Source organism: Chinchilla lanigera, unplaced genomic scaffold (assembly GCF_000276665.1).
Source record: "Chinchilla lanigera isolate Chin_1 unplaced genomic scaffold, ChiLan1.0 scaffold00041, whole genome shotgun sequence".
In the NCBI taxonomy this organism is placed as follows: Eukaryota; Metazoa; Chordata; class Mammalia; order Rodentia; family Chinchillidae; genus Chinchilla; species Chinchilla lanigera.
The window spans coordinates 17,425,796-17,449,227 of NW_004955442.1; the positions used below are offsets into that span (position 1 = coordinate 17,425,796).

The window sequence follows — 23,432 nt, forward strand, 5'->3', positions numbered from 1 at the left end:
TGTCTTTTGCGATGGCGCAGATGGAAAACTTTTTACTGGTGTTCTTAGGACTTGTTACGTACTTTGCTTCTGCAAAATACAAGCTCCTTTTTAAACCAAATGAACTGACCATGAGCTGGCTTCAGGGGAAGTGACGCAACTAACCAGACGTGCTGGTGAAGTGCTGGAATGCCATTCCACACTCTTCAATTCCCAAACAATAAATATCCTGTGACTTTTATTTAAATTATTTAAAGTATTTCCTTGAAAACAGTGGGAAGTAACGCTGGGGTTATGAATGCATTTGTAGCACCCTCTGGTGCAGTGCATTGCTTTAGAAATGTAGCTCTTTGTTGTTGTTTTATATATAAACGCAGTATTTTTATACCTTGATATTTATTGATGGCATCTGTCAGATATTTGAAAGGATCAGAAATGAGATTCCCCCCACCCCAAGTCCTTTATTTTACCTGATGACCATATCAGGGAATTATAAAATTCTTGTGGTTTTCATATCTAGAAAGCTCTAAAATGAACTACAAAAATGTCAGCCAGCCTCTGTGAAAGGCCTGAAGGGCGAGAGCGAGGGCAGGGCCCGGGCCTCGCCTCCTCGCCCTCGAGGCAGGCGCAGGCGCTGGTGAGGCTGCTTGGGTGGGTTAGCAGCCTGGAGGCAGCTGGAAACCCCACCCTGAGGGCGGACCGCCTCGCTCAAGCACACACCCCGCCTCAGCCTGTCCTTCCCCACCGGCCGTGCAGCCAGCCTTGGTCTTCTGTCCATGTGAGGTTTATAAATAAAGCTTCCTATGTCAGACTTCTTGGCTGCTTGCTGATCACTGTGGGGAGGCTGCTCCTTCATGTGAAGGGATGGGCCCGGCTTCCTGCAGCGCCCACATCAGGTCTCAGAGCTGCTCCAGGGACTGAGGGTTGCCAGGGTCCCGTTTCTGTCATCACCAGGTCGGCGGCTTTTCAACATGGCCAGGAAGAGCGTAAGGATATGATTAGGGTGACCATGGAGAGCGGCCGCACCCCTACCCCGCAGGTGGCAGGTGTCTGTTCAGTCCCAGTTGCTCCCAGTGCACCCCTCCCTGCCCCAAGGCCTCTGCCCCCACCCACACCTGAGCTCCCCAGTGCAGGCTCAGTGGCCTATAGGTTTATGTCCACCTGGTCAACCCCGGAGCCTCAGAGCCCTCCCCACTTCTTGCAGATGTGTGGTATCGGCCCACAGCCACGGGCTGACGGGGAGGATCCGAGGAGGGGAGCCTGGCGGCACACATACAGGGGTGTGGGGAAGGAGCCTGGAAGGTCACTGTGGAGCTTGGGGCCCCTGACCAATGGGCAGGAGTGGCTGTAGAGGGACAGGCTAGAGAAGGGGCGTGGCCTGGGGGAGCCACAGACCTTATTCTTAGCACAAGGAAAGCCAGTGACTGGAATAAAGCCTGGTGACAGTGGGAAAACGTGCCTTGTGAAGGTCACTCAGCAGCAGTATAAAGTGGCTGGGGGCAGGGTGCACAGTGACGGGGGCGGATGCTGCCTCCTGGACAGGGCTCAGGCCTGCGGTTTCAGCATCAGAGGAAGATACGCAGGACCAGGTGCACTGTAGAACTAAGAGCTGTCAGGAATTGCTACCGGTTCAAGGTTGTAGGTGCGGAAAGAATGAAAAGAATGAAGCCCAAGTTAGAATTTGGGGGAAGTGGGCAGTGGCCCAAGGATGAGAAGGAGCCCAGGACAGGCTGGGGATGGTCAGGAAACACTGACCCCGTGACACTGTCCCGAAGGGGGAGGCTCCCCAGCAGGCTGAGGTAGCGGGGCCTGAGAGCAGGAAAAGGGAGGCCAGGCGGAAGCATGAATCTCTTGGACACAGGTCACAGAGGAATAAGGGTCAAGGGAGGAATCAAGGGACCCTGATACAGCTGGCCGGGGAGCCAGAGGGGTTGGTGACTGGGATGGGTCTAAGCACCAAGGTCATCTCCCCAGCTAGGGACAGTCTGCTCGTCGTCACAGCAGGCCGCTGTCAGCCTCATCCAAGAGTGACCCAACCCAGGGACCAAGCGTACAGAGTGGGGTCCCCAGTCCCAAGGCAGGAGCAGCAGAAAAGGTGTGTGAAAGTACCGCCAATGCTCCAGTCTGGGTCGAAAACCTCCCTGGGTTTGCCACAACGGGTTGGGAAGCCCCGGTTTCCAGCAGCTCAGGGTCAGGTCTGGGCCCTGAGAGCGTGTTTCTAACTGGCCAGCCTGAGTTGTCCCTGGGGAGATGATGAAAGGAGCATGGAAACCAGAGCAGGGACCCTAGGCCAGGCCTGCCCCGAAGAGGTCCCAACCCCAGGCTGCCCCAAGCCTTGGCACCAGCAGAGGGGCAAGGAGGCTGGGGGCTGAGAAAGAGCAGCTAGGTAGCAGGCAAGAGTCTGCCTGGGTCACAGCCTGAGAGGCAGCTCACAGGGCAGAAAGCTCAGCGCTGTGGACGCAGACCCCCAGCCCTGACTCCTACCGGGATCCCAGGAGTCAGTGTGGGCCGCCTGCTGCTACCAGGAGCTGAAGTCCCCAAAACCGCAACTGGGCTTTTTCTTGGCTACAGGGGCAGCTGTACTGGTTGATGGTTCTTCCTCTGCCGCACGTTTCCTGCGAAAAGAACCAGGTTCCAGCTGCCACACAGGTGCCAGGCCTCCAGCTGAGCTGAGGGCCTGCGCTGCTACCCTCCAACCCCCCCAGTCCCCTCAAGGTGGCTCGGCGTCCGCACATGGCCCTCCTCTGAGGCTGCCCTAATACTATGCTTCACCCTCATCCCCTGGTCCCGATGGCCTCGGGCTGCACAGAGGCCCTGGCCAACCTGCACAGAGCAGGTCCCTCTGGCTGGGGTGGCCCCAGCACACAAGGTTAGTCTGAGCCTGGCCCCCGAGGTTTCTTCACCCACTGCACCCCACTCACGTGGCTGCTGGGTTGATGTACTTGCCCACTCCCTGGCGGTATGTCTGGGGGCCCTGGCTCCCAGGCGGGGGCTGGTTGGTTTTCGTCTTGGTCTCTGGGGTCACTTCAAGCTTTGTCTTCCGCTCCTGAGCAATCTGGAAAGGAGCAGGGCTGTGGCCGACCTGGCACACATGGGAGTGCGGGGTCCTCCCAGCCCAGCGGGAAGGACAGCTTGCCGCAGCCTTCCCCGAGGCACGCTGCACCCACCTCACCTGGGCATCGGCCTCCTCGTAGGGGTCCACGAACACTGTGGTGGCATCGATGCGGACATCCTCCTGGAGGCAGGGGGCCGAGTGAGCAAGCAGTGCGTCCCCGTCCTCCCAACCCCTACTCGGCACATACCTTAGGGCGGTCCGTCTTGGGGTCGCTCTCCACATTCTCCATGGCTGTCAGTGTGTCGAAGCCCCCAACAACCCTGCAGCAGAGGGACAGAGGGTCTGCACTGCCCTGTGGCCCCCCTACAGCGAAGCTCCCAAGGCATGCCAGGACAGGGACTGGGCCAAGGTGAGGGGCCCATGAAGTTGCCACAGGCCCCGTTGGCCTGATAGGGCAGCAGCCGGGGCAAGGGCTGGAGGAGAGAAGGTGTGGTCAGAAGGCAAGGCCTGGCCACACGCAGCTCTCCGTTATGTGGACAGAAGCACCCTGCTGCTCCCATATCGTCCCGGTTTTTTGCTGCGACCCCAGAGTCAAGTGCTCGCTACAGAGACTGTGGCTGAAATTACCATCCGGGCCTTTAATAAGAAAGTCTGCCGCTGTCCCGCCTGCAGCACAAAGAAGAAGACAGGACACGGCCCAGACTTCTGATCTGGGCATCAACCAAAGGCTGCCTAGACAGGGAGGGCAGAGGGTTTGGGCTAAGGCAGCTCAACAGGCTGGGCCCGGGCCTCGTCTCCTTAGTCCCTCAGGGCTGGCCTCAACTTTCCCCACCCCGAAACACCCAAGTTCCCTCTGTGTAGCCCTCAGCAGCGACATTTGCAGGGTGCAACGAGCACAGTCCCAGTGAGAGCTCCCAGCTGCGGGGAGGACGTGGTCAGCTGTGTACCACCCCAGAATTCTCACAGCGGCCGCCCTCACCGTCCAAAGATGGTGTGCTTCTTGTCCAGGTATGCACAGGAACGGAAGGTGATGAAGCTGGGAAGGAGGACAGGGGGTCAGGGTCCGCTGTGAGCTTCCCGCCCACCCGCCTTTGCTGGTGACCACTGGGGCCACAGTGGGAATCCACTGGCCTTGAGGACCCCTCCAGGAACCTGCAGCTTCCATGCATACCTTGCATACCCGACTCCCACCCACTCCTGTCCAGACAAGACTGTTAGAGGGGCCACCAACGTAACCCCAGACCACCAGCAAGGCAGGAGAAAGCCCAGAGCTCCCACGCCCTGGACACTGCCAACCTCCCGCGAGCAGGCGCTGTGCCCCTCCTGAGCTCGCCCAAGCAGCTGCTTCAGGAAGGCAGCTGGGACAGGGGCCAGAGCCCAGCCACGTCACGACATCTGCTGAAGGGCCAAGGACAGCAGAACAGGAGAAAGGAAGCAACAGAGCGAGAGCACGAGCAAAGGAACTGGGAAAGAAATACACAGACCCGGGATGTGACCCCATCAGATTCGGCACGAAGACAAGGCAGACTTCAAGTGCGCAACAAGGCTGGTATGCAAGGTGGCTGCGGGGGCTGGAAAGTCCTCCACATCTCCTTTCTTGGGAAACGTGGAGACATCACCTAGCGGCTTTCCACTCGAATAGACTTCTTTAGTCCAGACACAAATTGAGCTTCCAAATGAGGAAAAAGACAAGAGCAACGAAAAGAGATACAAAAAAAGGGTGATTCAGAAGCATAAAGGAAGATCCTAGAAAGCAGAGTACCCATCAGAAGCGAAGTGCACACTGAGGGCTGCCAGGATGAATTACAGGAGGAAAGAATCCAAGCGTGTGCCAGTGTAAGAACACGCTCAGAGTCTGAAAAGCAGAAACTGAAGAGGCAGAAGACATCAGAGAAAAGGAGGAAGGCAAGAAGCGTCATGGGACAGGTTACGGTGCACAAGGCAGGAAGCCACTCCTCAAAGTGTGGCACCGGAGGACAGCACACTCCCCGTCCCCGACAGCCCACAGACCTTGCCAGCCCGTCACTCGCAGTGGGCCTCTGGGCTGCGTCAGACACGCCCTGCTCAGCCGGGCAGGGGCTCTCCTGAGCCCATTAGGATGACTGCATGTGAGGTCACCAACCAAGCAAGGCTCAAAGTTGTCTGGCCCACAACTGTGTAGATCTCGACTCCTAGCTCTTTCTCTCTCTTGCTAATTTCTAACACAGTTTAGGAGGCTAGAAAGAGTAAAATAAGCCAGAAGAAAACAAGGAGGCCAGACATGGTGGGGCACACCTGTGATCCCAGCAGTTGGGAGGCTGAGGCAGAGGATCACCAGGATTTGGAGGCCAGCCTGGGCCATTTACTGAGTTCAGGCTAGCCTATGAACTACAGGGCAAGAGCCTGTCTCAAAAACAAAACCAAACACAAAACAGAAAAGTTAAAGAATAACAAAGGGAAAAACCAAAATGTAACAAATAAAGTCAAGTTCCTTGAGAAAATTAGAACTTTGTAAAAGTTGTCACCTTTGCAACTTTACAAAAGGTGTCAGAGAAGGGACCAAAAAAAAAAATCAGAAATAAAGAGAAGGCCATTGACCCACTAGCAGTTTCACAGGCTACTTAAGGAAAAGAGAAATATATAACTAAAAAAAAAAAAAGTGATCCTCCTCCTTATACTCAAACAATAACAGAAACAAATCATATATTCAACTTACTAGGAAATAAAGAGATGGCCCTGGAAAAACTTGGCTAAAAGGAAATTATAAGAACTACTCGGGCTGGGCGTGGTGGCGCACGCCTATAATCCCAGTACTCAGGAGGCTGAGGCAGGAGGATCATTGCAAGTTCAAGGCCAGCCTTGGCTACAAAGTGAGCTCAAGGACAGTCTGAACTGCATAGCGAGACCCTGCCTCAAAACACAACAACTAACTACTCACAGCTGGCAAGCCCTGAATGGGAAGTGTACACCCTTAAAATGTGCAAGACAGGCGTGTAGAGCACAGCACGTGGCCCTGGGTTCCACCCCTGGTGTACGCACACACAAACCAAAAAGACACATCCAAAAGGAAGGTCAAGCTGCATTCTTCAGTGATGCGTAAGTGCTGTTATCCACTTACTCTTCCAAAATACAAGTGTCTACTCCTCCCAACATGGCCAGGCTTCCACAGGCCCTGTCGGCCCTCCCCTGGCCACCTGTCCCATCGGCCTCCCACCCAGCACATGGCCCAGCACATGAGGCCATCATGGCATGCCTCCTGGCCACACACTTGCACAGTCCTGGTCCCACCAGCTGCGCTTCCAAGAGGCCTCTCAGGCTGGCTGCCCCTCTCGAGGGCACCCAACACCATGCAGTGCTGCCTGCTGACTGGCACAGGGGCTCCCTTTCTGCACAAAGGAGCACCCCGCGGCCTGGGGGTGCTGCATGGTCTGGTGACTCGGGCCTGGTGTAACTTTAGGGAGTATTCAGAGAAGGAGCCTGCAGGCAACTTCAGGGCCCTTCCCAGGCCACCCCACAACAGCCGGGCAGACACAAGTGGGCTGAGACTCACAACTGGGACTTGTTGGTGTTGGGCCCTGAGTTGGCCATGCTGAGGATGCCTCGGCCCGTGTGTGAGAGGTTGGGCCGGAACTCATCTTTGAAGGGCTTTCCCCAGTACGACTCCCCGCCTGGAACAGAAAGGAGCACGGGGGCTGTTGCAGGCACCCAGTCTCAAAGGGGCCTCAGGCACTGCTGGGGCAGCAGTTCCAGGGGCCCTGGTCCTCAGGCAGCTCACTGCCAGCCTCCTCCAGGTCCCAGCGTGCACACACCGGCCCTCGTGAGGTCCACCGTGCTGATGTGCGGAGCAGAAAGGCAGTGTGGGAAGGTAGCAGGAGGGACGGCCAGTCCCTCCTCCTGAGCGGGGTGTCCCTGGGGGCCCAGGAGAATGTGATCCCCCCACCTGTCACCAAGGCCTCATAACCACCTCAGAACGGGAAACAAGGTCGTGCCTAAGGTGGCACCAAGCGCCCTGAGGCTCAGGAGCAATTCTGGCTCGTCTAGCAGACTCACATCCAGGGCTCTCCCACCCGCCTGTCCCCTTGGACCCACTGAGCAGCCAAAGGGGTCAGGGACGGACTCAGTCTCGGACCTACCTGTGCCTGTGCCCGTAGGGTCCCCGCCTTGGATCTGCAAGGAGAACAAAAGCCAGTGAGCAAGGCATCCTGAAGCCACCTGCTGCCAGCTGCTGCCCTCCTGCCTGTGAGCATGCCCCTGCCAGGCAGGCTCACCACTCCTGTGAGGACGAGGGGCCTCAAAAGCCCAGCTGCACCTGGGCTGGGACTCCAGGCCCAGGCTGCGGGTCCCCAGCAGGATTCATCTACAGGACACACACCAGCCACCTCAGCCTGGCCAGGGTGCCAGAGGCAGGACAGACACAACCCCCTTGCTCACACACACACTCGCAGGCTTGTCCACTCACCACAAAGTTCCTGATAGATCTATGAAAGACGGTGCCATCATAATAGTGCTTCTTGCAGAGCTTGATGAAGTTTTCACAGGTTTTCGGTGTCTGCAAAATAGCCCAGTGCTTCTGTGACTCACAGAGCAGCCAACAACGGGCACAAAAGCCCACAGAGCCTTTATCACACAGTAAGGATGAGTGGCTGCTGGTCTGGGAGCAAAGACCCCGGAAGCTAAGTGACAGGGTACCTGTGGCTGTGTGACCCATGGCAGAACAGAGGTGGAACTGGGGCCCTTGCCCAGGTACATGCACGGCACACCCACCCAGCACAGGCGGAAGAGACGTGCTCGAGGTGACGCGGCCCCAGGAAGGAAGTCAGGGCACGTCAGCTTCCTCTTGCGGACAGGCTGGAGTTTTCTACAAGCAAATACTAACTGCAGCTCCATACTTAAGACCTGGGAGTTGAATGACCCGAAAAGGACTGCGTGGTGGCTGGGGAGCAGTGGTCACACCCACCAGGTCGCAGTGCAGCTCCAGATTGAGGTCACCCTTGTTGGTGTGCAGCCGCACATAGCCCTTCTTCTTCACGAACTGGTAACGCAGCACGTCCTCGTCGATGGCCGCTGCGAAGACAGCCTCGAGCTCCACGCCTGCCCTTGACCCGGGGTGGCCCCGCTACCTGGGCTCCACAGCATCTGACACATTACGGCAGGGCAGGGGCAGCTCCGCAGAGAGCTCGAGAGACCCAAGCCAAGCATCTGCCCTGACTATGAGCAGACTCGCTGGGCAACTGGAGCTGGGGCTACCAGGGCCCCACAGGCCTACAGCAACTACAAGGGGGTACGGGAGCACGTGGCCGAGCACATGGGAGGACACAGGAGGTCCATGCCAAGGGCAGGCCTGAGGGGCCAGGCGGCATGGTGAGGAGAGCACCACCTGGCCAGGCCTGGTGCTCATACAGCGTCTCCCAACACCGAAGCCACCTCCACAGGCCACTCTTCCCGACGCTGAGCCCCACCCCTGACACGAGATGCTGACCTGCAGGAACTACCTGGGTCCCCAGAAAGGCAGGCAGGGAGGAGGCCCATCACCACCACTGTGAACCCAGACCCTAGGAGCCAACAGGAGAGGCAGGGAAGCTACCTGCTTCATGGGTGGTCTCTGGCACCATGGCAGTAGAGGTGAAGGACGCACTGACCTTCCCCGTGGAGTAGTGAGCCTGGCAGAAACACAGTGTTGTTCAGCCCTGCCCGGAGTCCCAGCCGCAAGACGGCCCACCCACGCCGCCCCACCTTCTAGGCCTGCGCCTGGGAGCCAGCAAGGACCAGAGGATGAGGGGTACCATCATAGCAGTCAGGGGTCGGGGGTGCAGGCCAGGGAAGTGAGTATGGCCTGGGTGGGAGGCAGGGGCCCATGTTAAATCAAACCCTGGGAACAGCACACCACACAGGACTAGTCTTCTGTAAGGACAAGGGTACAAGGGAGGACTTATTTCTTCCTAAAGGTTCCTTTTTTATCCCTCTTTTTGAGACAGGGTCTCACTATGCAGTTCAGGCTGGCCTTTGTAGTCCAGGCTGGCCTCAAACTCGAAACGATCCTCCTGCCTCAGCCTCCTGAGTGCTGGGATTATAGGCATGCCTTACCACGCCCGGCTCCCTAAAGGTTTCAAGTTTGTCTTTTTTCTTTTTTGAGACAAAGTCTCTCTATGTAGTCCAGGCTGGCCTTAAATTCACTAGGTAGCTTAGGCTGGCCTCAAACTCACAGCGATCTTCCTGCCTCAGCCTCCTGAGTGCTAGGATTACAGGTGTAAGCCACCATGCCTGGCTCAAATTTTTCTACAGTAAACACATGATTGCTTTAGCCAGGAAAATAAAAGTCCTCATAAATGTCACTTTTCTTCTCTAGAAAAAAAAAAGGGAGGGAGGTACTTGCCCTATAAGAAAGAAAAACACCAAATTGCTACCAGTGACTGTTCTGGGGGCAATTATGGACAACACACTCGTTTTAATTTTCCAAATTTTCCTGAATAATTCCCCATGGGGGAGAACCTGAGAATTGCTCCCCCTGGCCTCTGTCCTTCCCACAGCTCTGGTTCACAAGGGAGGGAGAGCAGATCCAGGCTGATGGGCCAGGCACAAATCCAGCACCACCACTGCTGATGGGCCTTGGGGAGACAAGGACATGATGGCCCCAGACACCTCAGCAGTCCCTCCGTCTCCTGGCTTTGCCCAGGACGCCCACAGGCCTGCCTCCCTGCCCCCACAGACCTGCATGTCTGGGGCTGCTGTCCTGAGGTATAAAAGCCGCCTCCAGAACCCCTAGAACTAGCAGGCAGCTGCCACCCACGCTGAAGCAGGGACTGGACACAGGGCATGGACGTGCGTCTGGCCCCATACCTTCCCCAAACCCAGCCGTATTGGCAGCCCTGGAGATCTGGACATCCAGGGTCCCGGGGCACCACAGCTCTGGGGGGTCCCACCGCTTCCTCCAGTGTATTCCCGGCCCCATGAGCCCCTTCCCCAGGACCACTTCACAGGGCTCAGAGGCAGGAGATGGGCCGCCCACTCACAGCGTTCAGCTGGTCCACTTTCTTCTTCTCGGGGGCCTTCATGGTGGCTGCCAGAATCTCATCCCCTTTGAACTCCTTGTAGAGCTCCTGCAGGGTCTCTCGGGTTTCAGTGTTTGTGTTCTTCAGATAGTAAGATGGGTCCTGCTTGGCCTTTTCCTCGTCTACAAAACAGCACAGAGGCCCTGAGCCGCTGAAACCAGCACAGGCCACGGGTGGGCCGGGGACAAAGCCAGAGCGGGCCACAGCAGCATAAGCTGCAGGCAGGCTTGTGACAGTCCCATGCTGTTGCCCTGGGCCGTGCCAGCGCTGGCGGGCACAGCAAGGCCGGGCACCCAGGGCTCTCCTTCCTGCACTTAAATGGGAGTCTTGGGGTAGAGGATGGGGGCTCAGGGACAGCTCTAGTTCCTGTCTACTTATCTATATATTCCAAGCCTTTAACAGTGTATATTTTGCTCTTATATTTTTAAAAGTGATCCTTACTTAAAGTGACAGAAGTGCCGAGTCTCTCCAGAAGTGAAAAGTCCCATCTACACCCCTACAGGAGGGCTACAGTTCAGCTGTATGGGGTCAGCATTCTGGGCCCCAGACCCTCTGGGTCTCTTGAGCTCAGATCTACCCGGACCATGTGCTCAGGCCCCTGAACTCTAAGTGGTTTATGCAGTGCTCGTCACTGAGCACCTGGACGCTGTCCTTCGCAGCCTGAGGCCAACTCATCTCTGGCCATGAGTCTTACGGAAGCACAGGGACCAAGGACCCAGCCATCCACCCGGTATCACCCACAGCCTCCACCCCAGTGACACCTCCGTCAGTGTCCTCTGGTCACTGCAACCCCAACTGCAATCTGGGGAAGACAGAGCCCCCAAGGCTGAGGAAAAGTGGGGGGACGTCCTGGCAGGGTGGCAAGTCTGGCCTGCTGGTGTTTCCATGGCCGTGGTCAGCTGCTTCTCTGAAGTCAGACATGGCACTGATTTGGGAAATAGGGAACCGACCTGGACTGAAGCCAGACGCGTGGGGGCCCTGGCCCTAGGAAGGCGGAGCTTTGCCCGAGGAGCACTGCCCTACTCCGCCCAGAGTAGCCCCTGGTTGTACACACCTGGGTCTATTATTTTCATGTTATTCTTAACGTGGAAGAAGTTGGAGACATTGAACTTGTCCAAATTGGTGGGGTCCTGCAGCAAAAAGAGAACGCCCAGCACAGTGAATCCAGGGCTGAGGCCGAGTGGCTGCCACAGGCAACGTGGGGTGGGCAGGCGCCCACATGGGAAGAAGCTGGCTCCTAGCCATGGACAGGGCACAAGTAGGGGTGGGTGGGGACAGGGCAGAGGCTGGCTAGCTGGTCACCAAACTGCATCCCCCTCGCCCACAAATAAGGCATCACTTGGTGGTAGGCAGCCACAGGATGGCCTGGGCAGCCACAGGGATAAATTCTGATCAGAATGAGACAAGCCAGAGGGGAACCAGACACGCCTGCCGCCCTGCCCCAGCGTCAGTCCCACCGAGGCTACCTCGGCTTTTCTATGTAGAGTTCTCATCCGCTCACTCAGAGCTGACACCTACAAGGACTCTGTCCCTGAAGTGGCAGGAGGAGAGCCAGCTCGCAGGGTGGCCATGCCACTCTGATGCCTCTGTTCTGGGGCAGCCCAGAACAGGGAAACCGGTCAAGGCCCAGGAGAACGCCAAGGGAAGGAGGCACAGGTGCTGGGTGGCTATGGAACTACACGTGGGCAGACTCACAGGAGGAGATCACGGAGCAGAGACAGCTGGGCGGCGGGCAGGGGGCTGAAACTCACCTGGAGGGTGATGATGTCCTGCCGAGAGAAGGGCTCATCGGTCAGCAGGTCCCGGAAGTTCTTGGCCTTGATGTTTAACTGCTCCACTGCCTAGGCCAGGAGAGAGCAGGCATGACGGAGTCTGCCAGAGGCCCTGGCCCGACAGCAGCACCATGGAGGAGGGAGAGCAGGGACAGAGATGACCTAACCATGTAACTGCCACGGTGCCTCCATGTCTAGGGAAGGGCAGGGATGGCTGTGCCCAGACAGTGACCTGAACCCAGCCTGCTCGTGGGAGGATCCAGGTACATCTTACAGGGTAGCCAACAGGCTCGGTGAAGCCACTTCCCACTGGCTCCAACATCCACTGAGCACCACCACGCATGCGCCAGGCCCAGAGCCAGGCCCGGAGCCAAGCACTCAGTGAACAAGCACACAGACGCGTGCTCTCATGGGGCACACAGTTTAGATGCACTCTGCTGGAGCCGGGCGTGGTGGCACATGCCTGTAATCCCAGCACTCGGGAAGCTGAGGCAGGAGGATTGCTGCAAGTTTGAGGCCAGCCTGGGCTACAAAGTGAGCTCAAGGCCAGCCTGAACTGCATAGAGAGATCCTATCTCAAAATGAAAAAAAAAAAAAGAAAAAAAAAAAAAAGAAAAAAAAAAAAAAAAAAAAAAAAAAAAAAAAAAAAAAAAAAAAAAAAAAAAAAAAAAAAAAAAAAACCTCTGCTCGAGCGGTGTGCTTCAGGCAAGAAGGAGCCAAACAGCCCTGGGCAGCACTGGCCACCTCAACCCTGCCAATGTCCAAGTGAGGAAGGAAACGGGCACAAACCTGCTCTGCAGTGGGGGCTGCTCCCAGCCTCTGTGCTGAGCAGCAGGACCCAGGCAGAAGCTGCCCGCTCCCATGCGTACACCACGCGCTGCAGGAGCTGCACCCCAGCCTGGCACTGCTGCTGTGTGGCGACAGCTCCCTCCCGGGAGCCCTGCCGCCCAGCCCACAGGGCTCAACCCTCCCCAGGGCCTGGACTCTGAGGGCCCCTCCTCAAGCCAGAACTGCCAGGATTTCAGGTCTGCAGGCCACAGGAAGCACCCTGTCTGGAAGAAGGAAGGTGCCCAGCCAGAGCTCAGCAGGATGCCCTATGCTGGTTGGTGACTGTGACTCTAAGTCCCACAAGGCCAGGTCGAGACTGCTGTGCCCAGCTTACCCCAGCACAGCCAGACCGACAGAAAATCCCCAAAGCACATACCCCAGAGCCTGGCGCCACGCTGTCTCACAGCCCCGCAGCAAGGACCCACCTCATAGGCGTAGACATTGCCGGTCGTCTTGATGGCCACGATGTGGGTGTTGTTGGTGAACACGGTGAACAGCACCGGGCAGTGGAACTTCCCTAGAGAGAAGGTGCACACAGGGAGCCAGTCACCCTCACGGGCTTTGATGATCCAACAAAGACCACCGGGGGCCAAGGTGGGAAAGAACTTGGGCAGAAGGTCACAGAAGGAAGAACGCAGCAGCCCAGGCCAGCTGCCCAGAGCTGGAAACAGAGGGAAAGCAGCTGCTCAAGCCATTAAGAAACCCCTATTCATCCTGCAAGACCCAACCTTGGCCAGGAGTGATGTCACACATCTGTAATGCCAGCACGCAGGAGGCTGAGGCAGGAGGATCATTGTGAGTTTGAAGCCAGCCTGGGCTACACAGTGAATTCAAGTCCAGCCTGGAGTACATGTTGAGACCCTGTCTCAAGAAAATTAAAAAAAAAAAGAAAAAAAAAGACCCAAGCCCCTCTTCCCCTTAGAAGCACAGGCTCTAAGACTACTGTGTCAACCTCTTCCTCCTCTTGAAGCCAGCCCCCAGCAGGAAACAGTCTGTCTCCCCAGGAAAAAGCGCCCCTTCCCAGGGACCCAGCCTCAACTGCTTTCTCCCCTCGCGCCCACAGCACCCACCAGCTACCCTATCTCCTGGCCTCCTGCACCCCTCACCTCAGTGACTGCGGCAAACCTTGCACAGGATTTCCTGTCCTGATAATCACCTACCCAGTAGCTAGGAGCCCTGATAAGCCCCCAAAAATAACTTAGAGAAAAAACTAAAATACAGGTGTCACCCACAACATCTGGGCAGACTCCTTTTAAACCTGATCTGAAAACTACAAAAAATAATAATTAGGGAACTACGGAAATCTGCCCGCTGAGTGCATATCTGATGTGCATATCTGATGAGACTGAAGAACCCCTGTTCATTTCTGACATGTCATAATGCTGCTGCGGTGATGTGCACACTGATCTTTAGTTCTGCAAAGTGGAGGATTTCATCAGGGAAACGACACCAAGTCTGGAATTTGCTTCAACATCACCCAGGAAGTGTCGAGTGGGAGCCCAGATGAACCAGACGGGCCACAGCTGATGGGCCTGAGGCTGCTGATGGATCAGGGATGCTGCTCATGCTACTAATCCTACTTTCCTGTGTCTGAAATTTCCAACTAAAAATAAAACAGGCTCGGGTTTTAGCCCAATTGGAGGGCACTTGCCTACTGTGTACAAGGCCCTGGCTTTAGTCCCCAGCACCAGAAACGACGGAAGCTGGACCATGTCTCTCTGGGAGTGGTTTCCATCTCAGGACTCGGGCCTCCTGCACCCTCCCAGGCCCAGCAAGGCCGCTCTGCCTCCTGACCTCACCCCGGCTTCTCAGGTCACATCCACATCCACATCACACACTACAAACACGTATAACAACCTAAACCAGGGCATCCGTGCAGCAAAAGGAGGCCTGGGCCAGGGCCACAGAGAACTTCCAGCAAGAGCAACCCCTGGTCCAGGGCCTCTGCTCAGACATCTAAGACAGGAGGGAGGGCAGGAACATACAGTAGGAGGCCCCAAGCCAAGCCGGGGCCCCAGGAGCAGTGGTGATGAGAAGCCCAGCTGCCAGCTGCCCAGAAATCCCTCCAGGATGCCACACCCACGGCTCGGCCACCACCCCGGGACTCAGCCTGAGCAGCCTCTGCTTCCAGTAATGAATGGACCACAGCCTTAGCCAGATGAGGCCTGTGCTCCACAGGGCCCGACCATGAAGGCCAACAGCAGCTCACAATGGCTTGACTGCCTCTGCCGAGAAGTGGTTCCATCCCCACCTCCCCCAGCTTAAAACAACCTCAGCCTTTAAGAAGTCAGGTGACAACTTTTGAAAAATTAAAAGCAAATACAGGGGGTGGGGTTTAGCTCAGCAGCACAGCGCCTGCCTGGCAAGTGCGAGGTCGTGAGTTCGACTCCCGCTACCGGAAAAAACACACACACACACACACACACACAAAAAAAAGCAAATATGTAGCTTGATCGGAGGGAGAGTGAATGAGGGCTAGGCTTAGGGCTCAGTAATGGAGCACATGCTTAGCACGTGTGAAGCTCTCACTTTGATCCTCAGCTCCACAAAAACAGAAAAAGAAAACAATAACTAATTCCATAAAACAATTTGGTAAGAGCAGGGCCTGGTTCCGTGGGAAAATCCTAGAGCCAGCTACAGAAAGCACTCTCACCTTCGCTGTTCTTGGCAAAGTTCAGCTTGATGAGGGATCTCCCATCGAGTTTCTGGAAGACACATAATTACTAATAATGAATAGGGCTCAGGGTATTGTGGTAGAGCACTCATCTAGCATGCACAAGGTCCTAGCTTTAAACCCTAGTAACACACACACACACACACACACACACACACACACACACATAATAATAATAAGTAAGTGATGGGAAGAAAGGTTGAGGCCGAGAAGCCAGCTGAAACAGGCCAAATGGAAACGTTTCTCGCCAGTCAATCCTTTGCAGCTATCAACCAGAGTCTACCTACAGGGACCCCTTTAGTGAGGCCCCAGGACACAGCTAGGACACAGAGGGGCTGCAGAACGTATACCTGGGTGGTAGTGTCCGTGTGACGCCCACATCCAGAAGGCTCTGAGGAGAACCCAGATTTGTAAACGCACAAAGCCGGGTGAGGCTACTGAGTGAGGCTACAGGATAGGGAGTGGTTTTATGTTTCTGCAGTGTCTGACCTTTTATTTTAATTTGGTGCTAGGAACTAAACCCAAGGCCTTTGCATAATAAACACATACTCTACCAGGTCCTTGTCTGAACATCTTTATGGCAAGCACAAATTACTTCTGAAACTAAAAAATGAGTGTATTTCTAATGCTAAGGAGGGTACCCAAGTATTCAGCTTATTCCATTTATGAATACTTTAAAAAATAAAATATTGCTGGGTGTGGTGGTGCATGCCTGTAATCCCAGCACCTGGGAGGCTGAGGCAGGAGGACTGCTGTGAGTTCCAGGCCAGCCTGAACTACAAAGCCAGACTCTATCTCAAAAATAAATAAAGAAAATAAAATATTACGAATGGGGAAAAGACCAGGGGTATAGCTCATCTGCCCTAGATTCATCACCAGAACCACCACCCAATAAAAAGAATATACCTAAATGCTAAGAGTGCAAGAGGAAAGTAAGATCCATTATTTGCCAAAGTTTCTGAAATACATCTTTAGTTCATCGCTTTGATGGGAAAGCTGATGCAATGATAAATGTCCTGGCAGTCAGAGGGGAGAACCCACCTCTCCTGGAAGAAGTATGGCGGGCTGTGCAGTGGACACCCCGGAAGAGGAAGTCAGAGCTGTCCCCATCCCAGCAGCTACTGCCACCCTGGTGGGGCTGGACCTGGCCCTACCCATCCACAGCTCAGGGAAGACATTAGGGGTTTGGGAGCTGGACTGACCTCTGACCCTACAGCTCTCCTAACTGAGCACATCTGCTCCTCTGCCACGGGCTTCATTCCATCCTGTTACTCTTCCACTCACCAGCCTCCACACACAGGGGAGGGTTACACACAGAAGAGGTGGGCCGCTCCCTCCCGGTACGTAACCCAACCAGACAGCCCACACACAACATGCTCTGCCTGGGCCCAAGTGGCGTGTGGCCAGCCAGCCCTCAGCCCAGGGACTTTTTTCAGATTCAGCTGGAAGGGTCTCTGAGGATGCCCACACTGGAGAGGCCACCCACACTGCAAAGAAGCCCGCCCCAGCCCAGGAGCAGAAGAGCGAAGATGGCACAGATGGGCCACCAGCTTCTCCCACCACTCCAGGGAAAGTCACTTATTTATTTACTTATTTATGCAGTGCTAGGAAATGGCCCCCACAGCCTTGTGCACAATGACCAGTGCTCTCCCCACAAAGCTGTTGCTTCTACGTCATACCAGAGCGTGCCTTCAAAAAAGGCCAGGACATGATCCTGTCTGGACTCCCACTATTCCAGAACAAACCCAAGTCCTCTCCAGGACCTTTACGGCCCATACAGCCTCTATCTCCCACCATCTCCCGTCATCCTCCAGTGTCAGCTGAAGGGTGCTCCTCAGACATTCCCAGTCCACCTGAGATCCCCAAGCCTCACTGTCCCTCTCTGCAGCGTCTCAGCGGAACTCCTGGCGCCTGCCAGCCACTGTAGCTGCTGCAGACCTAGCGCAGGCCAAAGGCTAACACCTTGCTGAGTCAACAGGTGCAACTGAATACATGAAGAGATGGGCCCACAGACAGGAGGAGACAGACCTCTGGGAAGTAAAGGGACCAAGCAGAGGACGATTACGATGCAGGAAGACTGTGGGTTAGGATGAACGCACACCGTGGGGTGAGAGAGGAAAATGAGCTGAAATTTTACTTCCTGTGTGGCACAGGATTCATAGCACTGGATCCAGCTGCAGAAAATTTAAGAAGCAGCTTTACCCAACTCACAAAAAATACAAATTGAGCCAAGTGCGGTGGACACCCTTATAATCCCAGCTACTGGAAAAGCTGAAGCAGGAGAAGCTCAAGTTCAAGGCCAGCCTGAGCAACTTACTGAGACTCTGTTTCACACTAAAATACAAGAACATCTGGGGGTACAGGTATAGCTCAGTGGTACAGTGCCTGGCTAGCACACCCTGGGTTCACTCCTCAATAACAATTAATAAATAAATTCTTTTTGCCTACAAGTAGCCAAAAAAAAAGACATTACTGGTGTTGCCCAACACAGGAATCCACACATTTCCTTTCACACACTGCTACTGGTGGCTTAAAACAACAGAACAGCATTCTAGCTTGTAGGGCAATTCTGCAGTAGCTATTGAAATTGAAAAGGTACCCACCCTCTGACCTAGCTGTCCTGGCAGGACACTCGTGTGTGTCCCAAAACACATGCACAGAGACATTCCCTGCACCTGTCTGTATGGCCACATGACTTAAAATCCAGGGCAACAACCCAACGGAGGTTACTCACAGCATCGGAGAAAAGGCCATGCTTTCTGCACGAACAGTTTGGGTCTCTGGGACACAAGACAGGGCACAGGAGCAAGGTACAGACCGCACTATGACTGCATGTCTCCCCGGAAAAGGCATACATAGCTGTCCCTCAGCACCCACGGGAGCCCCAGACACCAAAATCAGCACAGGATCCAGTCCCCCATACAAAATGGCACAGGATTTGCCAAGAACCTACACCCACCTTCTTTATACTTTAAAGCAACCCTAGGTGACTTACAATACCTAATACAGCGTCACTCCTCTGTAAAAAGTTGTTACACTGTATCGTTTAGGAAGTACTGGTGAAAGTCTGTGCATGTTTAGTACAGATGGAATTCTTAAAAAATTAATGCCTGGCAGCTGGTTGAATCTGCATGCACAGGACCTGTGGATGGGAAGGCCAACTGTTCACACATGCACAAGCGGACAATTCTGTGAAGGAGTGGGTGCGGGCGGGAAGGGCGGGACTGTTGCTCCTCACTGTCCACTCACTCCCCATCAATGGGTCTCTAGCACCTCAGGCTCCCATGTATGTGAAAACCACAAGGACAACCAAATTTGGTGGTGCATGCCTATAATCCCAGCATCCAGGAGGCTGAGACAGGAGAGTCCTGAGTTTGAGGATAGCCTGGGTTACATGGGAAGTTCCAGGCCAGCCTGACTACAAAAGGAGACTCTGTCTCAAAATAAAAAACGAACAGAACACTAGGACAAAGTAAAGACAGAGGGAGAGTTTGCACCAGCACCACTTAGATGGCAGCAGGGCCACCTACCTCTCCATTGCTGGGATTGGTCCCATACTTCTTAAGCCATGGAACAATGTTCCTGAAGGGAAGAGACAACAGGAAGTGTCAGCGGAAGTGGAGGAGCACCTCAACGGTTGAGACTACGCTTGGCATCCCTGAGGCCCTGGGTTTGATCAAAAAAAACAAACAAAAAATGGGCACAATGCTTCCAAAAATGGCACATGAGGCCAGGTGAGGGGGTGCACGCTTGTAATCTCAGCCCTTGGGAGGCAGAGACAGGAGGATCTCTGAAAGTTTGAGGCCACTCTGGGTTACATAGTGAGGTCAAGGCCAGCCTGGACTACATAGTGAATCCCTCTCAAAAAGACAAAAAGCAAATAGGGGACAGGAAACCTGTGCACCTTCCTTAGGCTCTGCTTTCATGAAGGGAAAGCAAGTTCATTGAGATTCCAACACAGGAGCAGGTATGCCCATCAGGACTTGATGACCCCTATAAGTGATGGGGGGACAGGGGCACTGCCTCCTAAAGCTGTCTGCCTAGGGGTCAGAGCAGCACTGCTGCCATGTTCCTGAGGCCAGGGCCCTTCTTCCTCAGTCACCAAGAGGTCACCGAGAGCTCCTGAGACTTCTGAGACCAGGAGCCTGGGGGCCTTGGCACTGTCTGGATCTGCAAATCTGATGCCCCTTTCCTTAGTGGGTTCACAATCTCTCGAATCAGATCAAAATTCAAGGAAAAACTCACAGCAAGTCAAAGACGACACCTTCAGGAGTACAGACCGGGTAGGCAAAGGGCTGCAGAGAGAGACTGAGAAAGGACAGAGTCATTGCTGGTCAGCTGCCAGGCACAAGGATCAGCTGCAAGCCAGCCAGGCTACCCTTTGTAGCCCTTGTGACACGGCCGTTTGGCTTCTTTCTGTCAATCATTCTTCCAGCAGTCCCAGAGGCTCCTCTGCATGCACTGCGCTCAGCCAGCACCAGAAGCCTCCCTCACACCTCACTCCTCAGCAGCTCTGCAACAAGTTGGTCAGTACGAGGCACCGGTCCCAGGACGAGGCCCAGCAGCCAGGCTGCTCTCACTGCCAATCTAAAGGTCTCAGACCAAACAGGCTGAAAATCTGAAGCTTTTAAAGCATCACATCAATTTTCCAAACAGTAAGAATTCTGAAGCATTTCAGATTTTGGATTTCAGATTAGGGATGGTAACTGGTAAAGCTTATACAAGTATTTCAAAATCCAAAAAGAATCCCAAATCTGAAACAACTCCAGTCCCAAGTTTTCACAAAAGGGACAATCAGCCAGGCATGGTAGTGCACACCTGCATTCCCAGCACTCTGGGAGGCTGAGGCAGGAGGACTGTCACAAGTTTAAGGCTAGCCTAGGCTACAAAGTGAATTCAAGGCCAGTCTGAACTATATAGCAAGACCTTGTCTCCAAAAAAAAAAAAAAGGGGTCGGGGGAGATAGTCAACCTGTACCAGAATATGATCATGGGTGAAATAAAGAACTCTTACCTGCAGTGGTCAAAAGGTAAACGACGAAAATTTGTTTGTGGGACATCTGTTTAAAATTTGAAATAAAAAACAGAAAACTTATTCCGTAAACCATTTCATCTATGAGTACTTACCAACCACTCAATTACATTTTAGAAAAAGTTCATGGGAACTACTCATATAGAAATTGCTACTGATTACTTTTTTTAATTGGTTTTTTGTTTGTTTGTTTACTGGTGTTAGGAATTGAACCCAGGGTCTCGAGCATACTAAACACCCTCTACTAAGCTATATCCCCCAACTCCTGGACTAAAACTCTTTCAATAGATATAACTAAAACACATGGGGTACACCAAAAATGAACTCAGAAGCTGGGTACAGTGGTGCACAACTGTAAGCCCAGCTACTCAAGAGGCTGAGACAGGAAGATTGCAATGAGTTCAAGGGTCAGCCTAACACAGCACATAAGAGCCTATCTCAAAACAAAACAAAACAAAACACAAGAGCTGAGGATGTAGCTCAATGCAAGGCCCTGACAGCAATCTCCAGGACCATTAATTAAAAAGGAAGAAGAAAGCTTAGATGGGCAGGAAACGTACTCAGTGGCAGACTACCTGCCAAGCATTGAACTGGCCCTAGAGATTTGATCCCCAACACACAAAAAATAAAATAAAATAAAAATAGAGGAAAAATTCCAAAAATACCCCCTTTTACTCCCATTAAAATTATGACTCTGGCTAGGCATGGTGGCTCACGCCTGTAACCACAGCACTCGGGAGGCTGAGGCAGGAGGATCATTGCGAGTTCGAGACCAGCCTTGGCTACAAAGTGAGCTTAAGGCCAGCCTGAACTGCAGAGTGAGACCCTGTCTCAAAAGGTCAAAAATAAATAAACAAAATTATGACTGTGCTTTTTTGACCATAGCCCCAATAGCTTTGGATATTACATTCTTTTTATTTTATCTTTTATTAACTTAACCTACCTTCCTTCTTTGTTCCTCCCACTATACTTGTGCTCCACCTTCTTCATTGTAACTTACATTCAAAAATATCTCCAAGAAGCTGGGTGCAGTAGCACATGCCTGTAATCCCAGCATTCTGGAAGGGTGAGGCAAGGATCCCAAATTTAAAGCAAGCCTAGAAAACTTACAAGTACTCTTTCTCAAAACTAATTAATTTATTTTTTGTGGATCTGTTTAGACAGGGTCTTGCTACACAGTTTAGTCTGGCCTTGACCTCACTGTGTAACACAGGCTGGCCTCAAATTCATGGTGATCCTCCTGCCTCAGCCTCCCTAGTGCTGGGATTACAGGCATGCACCACCACACTCGGCCCCTTTCTCAAAAACCAAAAACCAACCCTATAAGATGAAACATGTTCTCCTATCCTGAGACTACTTCCTATCTTATGGACTGTGTCCTCAAGCCTGTTGTCTACTATAATGTCTGTTTCTGTTAACTGTTCATTTTTCCTGCTCACTGTATAATGAGGACATCATTCCTTAAGACCACGCCCATCCTCCACAGAGAACAGACCAATTTTATGCCTTACCTGGCTTTTTGCCACCATAAAAATGAGTATATTCAGCACAGGTAATGTACCTGAAGGAGAAAGGGAAAGAAAGAATGTTACTACCACACCTTTATAGAGACAATTGAGTTTTACAATAACTGATGATATAATCTTCACTAATTCAGCAAACATTTCTCAAGCACCTGCAGGTGTCAGACACACAGTGATAAATAACAGAGAAGACGACACACAAATTTGTGAATAAATACCAACGGCCTTGCTTTGCCCTAAGAAAATGAACTGGATTTATTAAGATGACCTGACAGTGATGCCAAGCATGGTGGTACACACCTATAATTCCAGCACTCTGGGAGGCTGAGGCAGGAGAATTCAAAGTTCAACCCCAGCTTGGGCAACTTAGCAAGACCTTGTTTCAAAAGAAAAAAGAAAAAGAAAATAAAGTAAAATGGACCGAGGATGCAGCTCAGTATGAAGTCCTAGGGTCCTCCCCCGGTACTGTTAAAAAAAAAAAAAAAAAAAAGGCCCACAGGCAGGAAGACGTCACTGATGTCACTGAACAAGAGTCCCAGGACATATGGAAACAGATGAAAAATACCGTCTAGCAGGATAGTAAAGCCCAGCCAAAGAAACTACTAGAAGCCCCCAAAGGACATGCAAAGCAAAGAGCATGTGGGATCCCAGCTGTCAGCCAAAGGTTTCAAAAGAAGGGAGTAGCCACTCTTTTGGAACAGCCCAACCAAGTGAAGACTGACAGGTCACTACCAGATATGGATACACAAAAGTCAAGGGTAATCCTCATAGCCAGTCCACTGGCTTAGTCAGTAATCCTAGCTACTCGGGAGGCTGAGGCAGGAGGATCACAAGTTCCAGGCAATCCAGGGCAACCTTAGCGAGACCCTGCCTATAAACAAACAAACAAACAATCAGGGCTGGAGATGGTGTTCCGTGATAGAACACTCTTGTGTTCAATCCCCAGCCCTGCGGGGCAAAAAAACATCATCGCAAGAGTAGTTCTGTTGCTAGCCCCAATTTTTTCGCTTGTTAGGAAGAGAATCAAGGAAACCTGGTTGACGGAGGGGAGCCTGGGGCACAGCTGGCTCACACCGGAAGAATCTGCAACACGGGTACGGGCCAAGGGGCACCGGCCAACGCACACGGCCGGAGGTGCAGGACCGAGGCTACCAACCCAAAGGACACTGCGCTCACGGAGGAAGTGACAGTGGGATGGGCCCCGAGACGCGCGGGAAACTGACGTGCGGCGGGACGCTCCGGCCGCAGCAGAACTTACATCTTGTCCTTCTGGTGCTGTCGTTTCCCCATGGCGGCGGCGGCGGCGGCGGCAGAGCCTGCACACGCGGAGAAACAAACGCCAACAACTTAGACCCCAGGCGGCTCCGAGTCTCTCGACTACTTCCGGGCTCGTGCGTCCCCGCCCCGGAAGCTGGCGCGGGGCATGCCGGGCAGCTGCGCCGGCTCTGAGGCTGGCGCGGCTGTGTGCGGGTGGTCTCCTGGCGTGTGGTCGTCTGGTGTGTGTCTGCGTCTGTGTGTCTTGGTCTGTCTCTTCTTTTTTTT

General features: G+C 53.6%; 1 protein-coding gene across 8 annotated transcripts; it reads right to left on the reverse strand.

Moving 5' to 3' along the window:
- Positions 1–358: 358 nt before the first annotated feature.
- Ppil2 (peptidylprolyl isomerase (cyclophilin)-like 2) lies at positions 359–23,284 on the reverse strand. Of its 8 annotated transcripts, XR_001235406.1 has the most exons (22): positions 23,149–23,284; positions 21,879–21,928; positions 20,350–20,395; positions 19,582–19,644; positions 18,867–18,918; positions 15,316–15,367; positions 13,088–13,179; positions 11,814–11,903; positions 11,117–11,192; positions 10,024–10,184; positions 8,598–8,673; positions 7,971–8,077; positions 7,473–7,562; positions 7,147–7,180; positions 6,564–6,681; positions 4,014–4,070; positions 3,282–3,354; positions 3,152–3,214; positions 2,901–3,034; positions 2,464–2,594; positions 2,089–2,221; positions 359–1,601 (listed from the first exon to the last, which is right to left on the reverse strand). XR_001235406.1 is itself a non-coding variant. In XM_005391698.2 (21 exons), exons 1-20 carry the CDS (start codon positions 23,178–23,180, stop codon positions 2,498–2,500), a joined length of 1,563 nt encoding a protein of 520 aa, XP_005391755.1. In that variant the 5' UTR covers positions 23,181–23,284; the 3' UTR covers positions 359–941; positions 2,464–2,497. The 8 variants fall into 8 exon arrangements, 7 of the variants coding, with proteins under 7 accessions (XP_005391755.1, XP_013373321.1, XP_005391756.1 ...); XM_005391698.2 differs by lacking the exon at positions 2,089–2,221 and having other exon boundaries at positions 359–941; XM_013517867.1 differs by lacking the exon at positions 2,089–2,221 and having other exon boundaries at positions 359–1,588.
- Positions 23,285–23,432: the final 148 nt, after the last annotated feature.

Excerpts from the sequence above, each read along its gene's own strand:
- Ppil2 (XM_005391698.2), bottom strand. The coding sequence starts at position 23,180 with ATGGGGAAACGACAGCACCAGAAGGACAAGAT. Across the intron at positions 19,645-20,349 it reads TTACCTTTTGACCACTGCAG|TCTCTCTCTGCAGCCCTTTG; the intron begins GTAAGAGTTCTT and ends GTCCTTTCTCAG. Across the intron at positions 3,355-4,013 it reads AAGCACACCATCTTTGGACG|GGTTGTTGGGGGCTTCGACA; the intron begins GTGAGGGCGGCC and ends CCTCTGCTGCAG.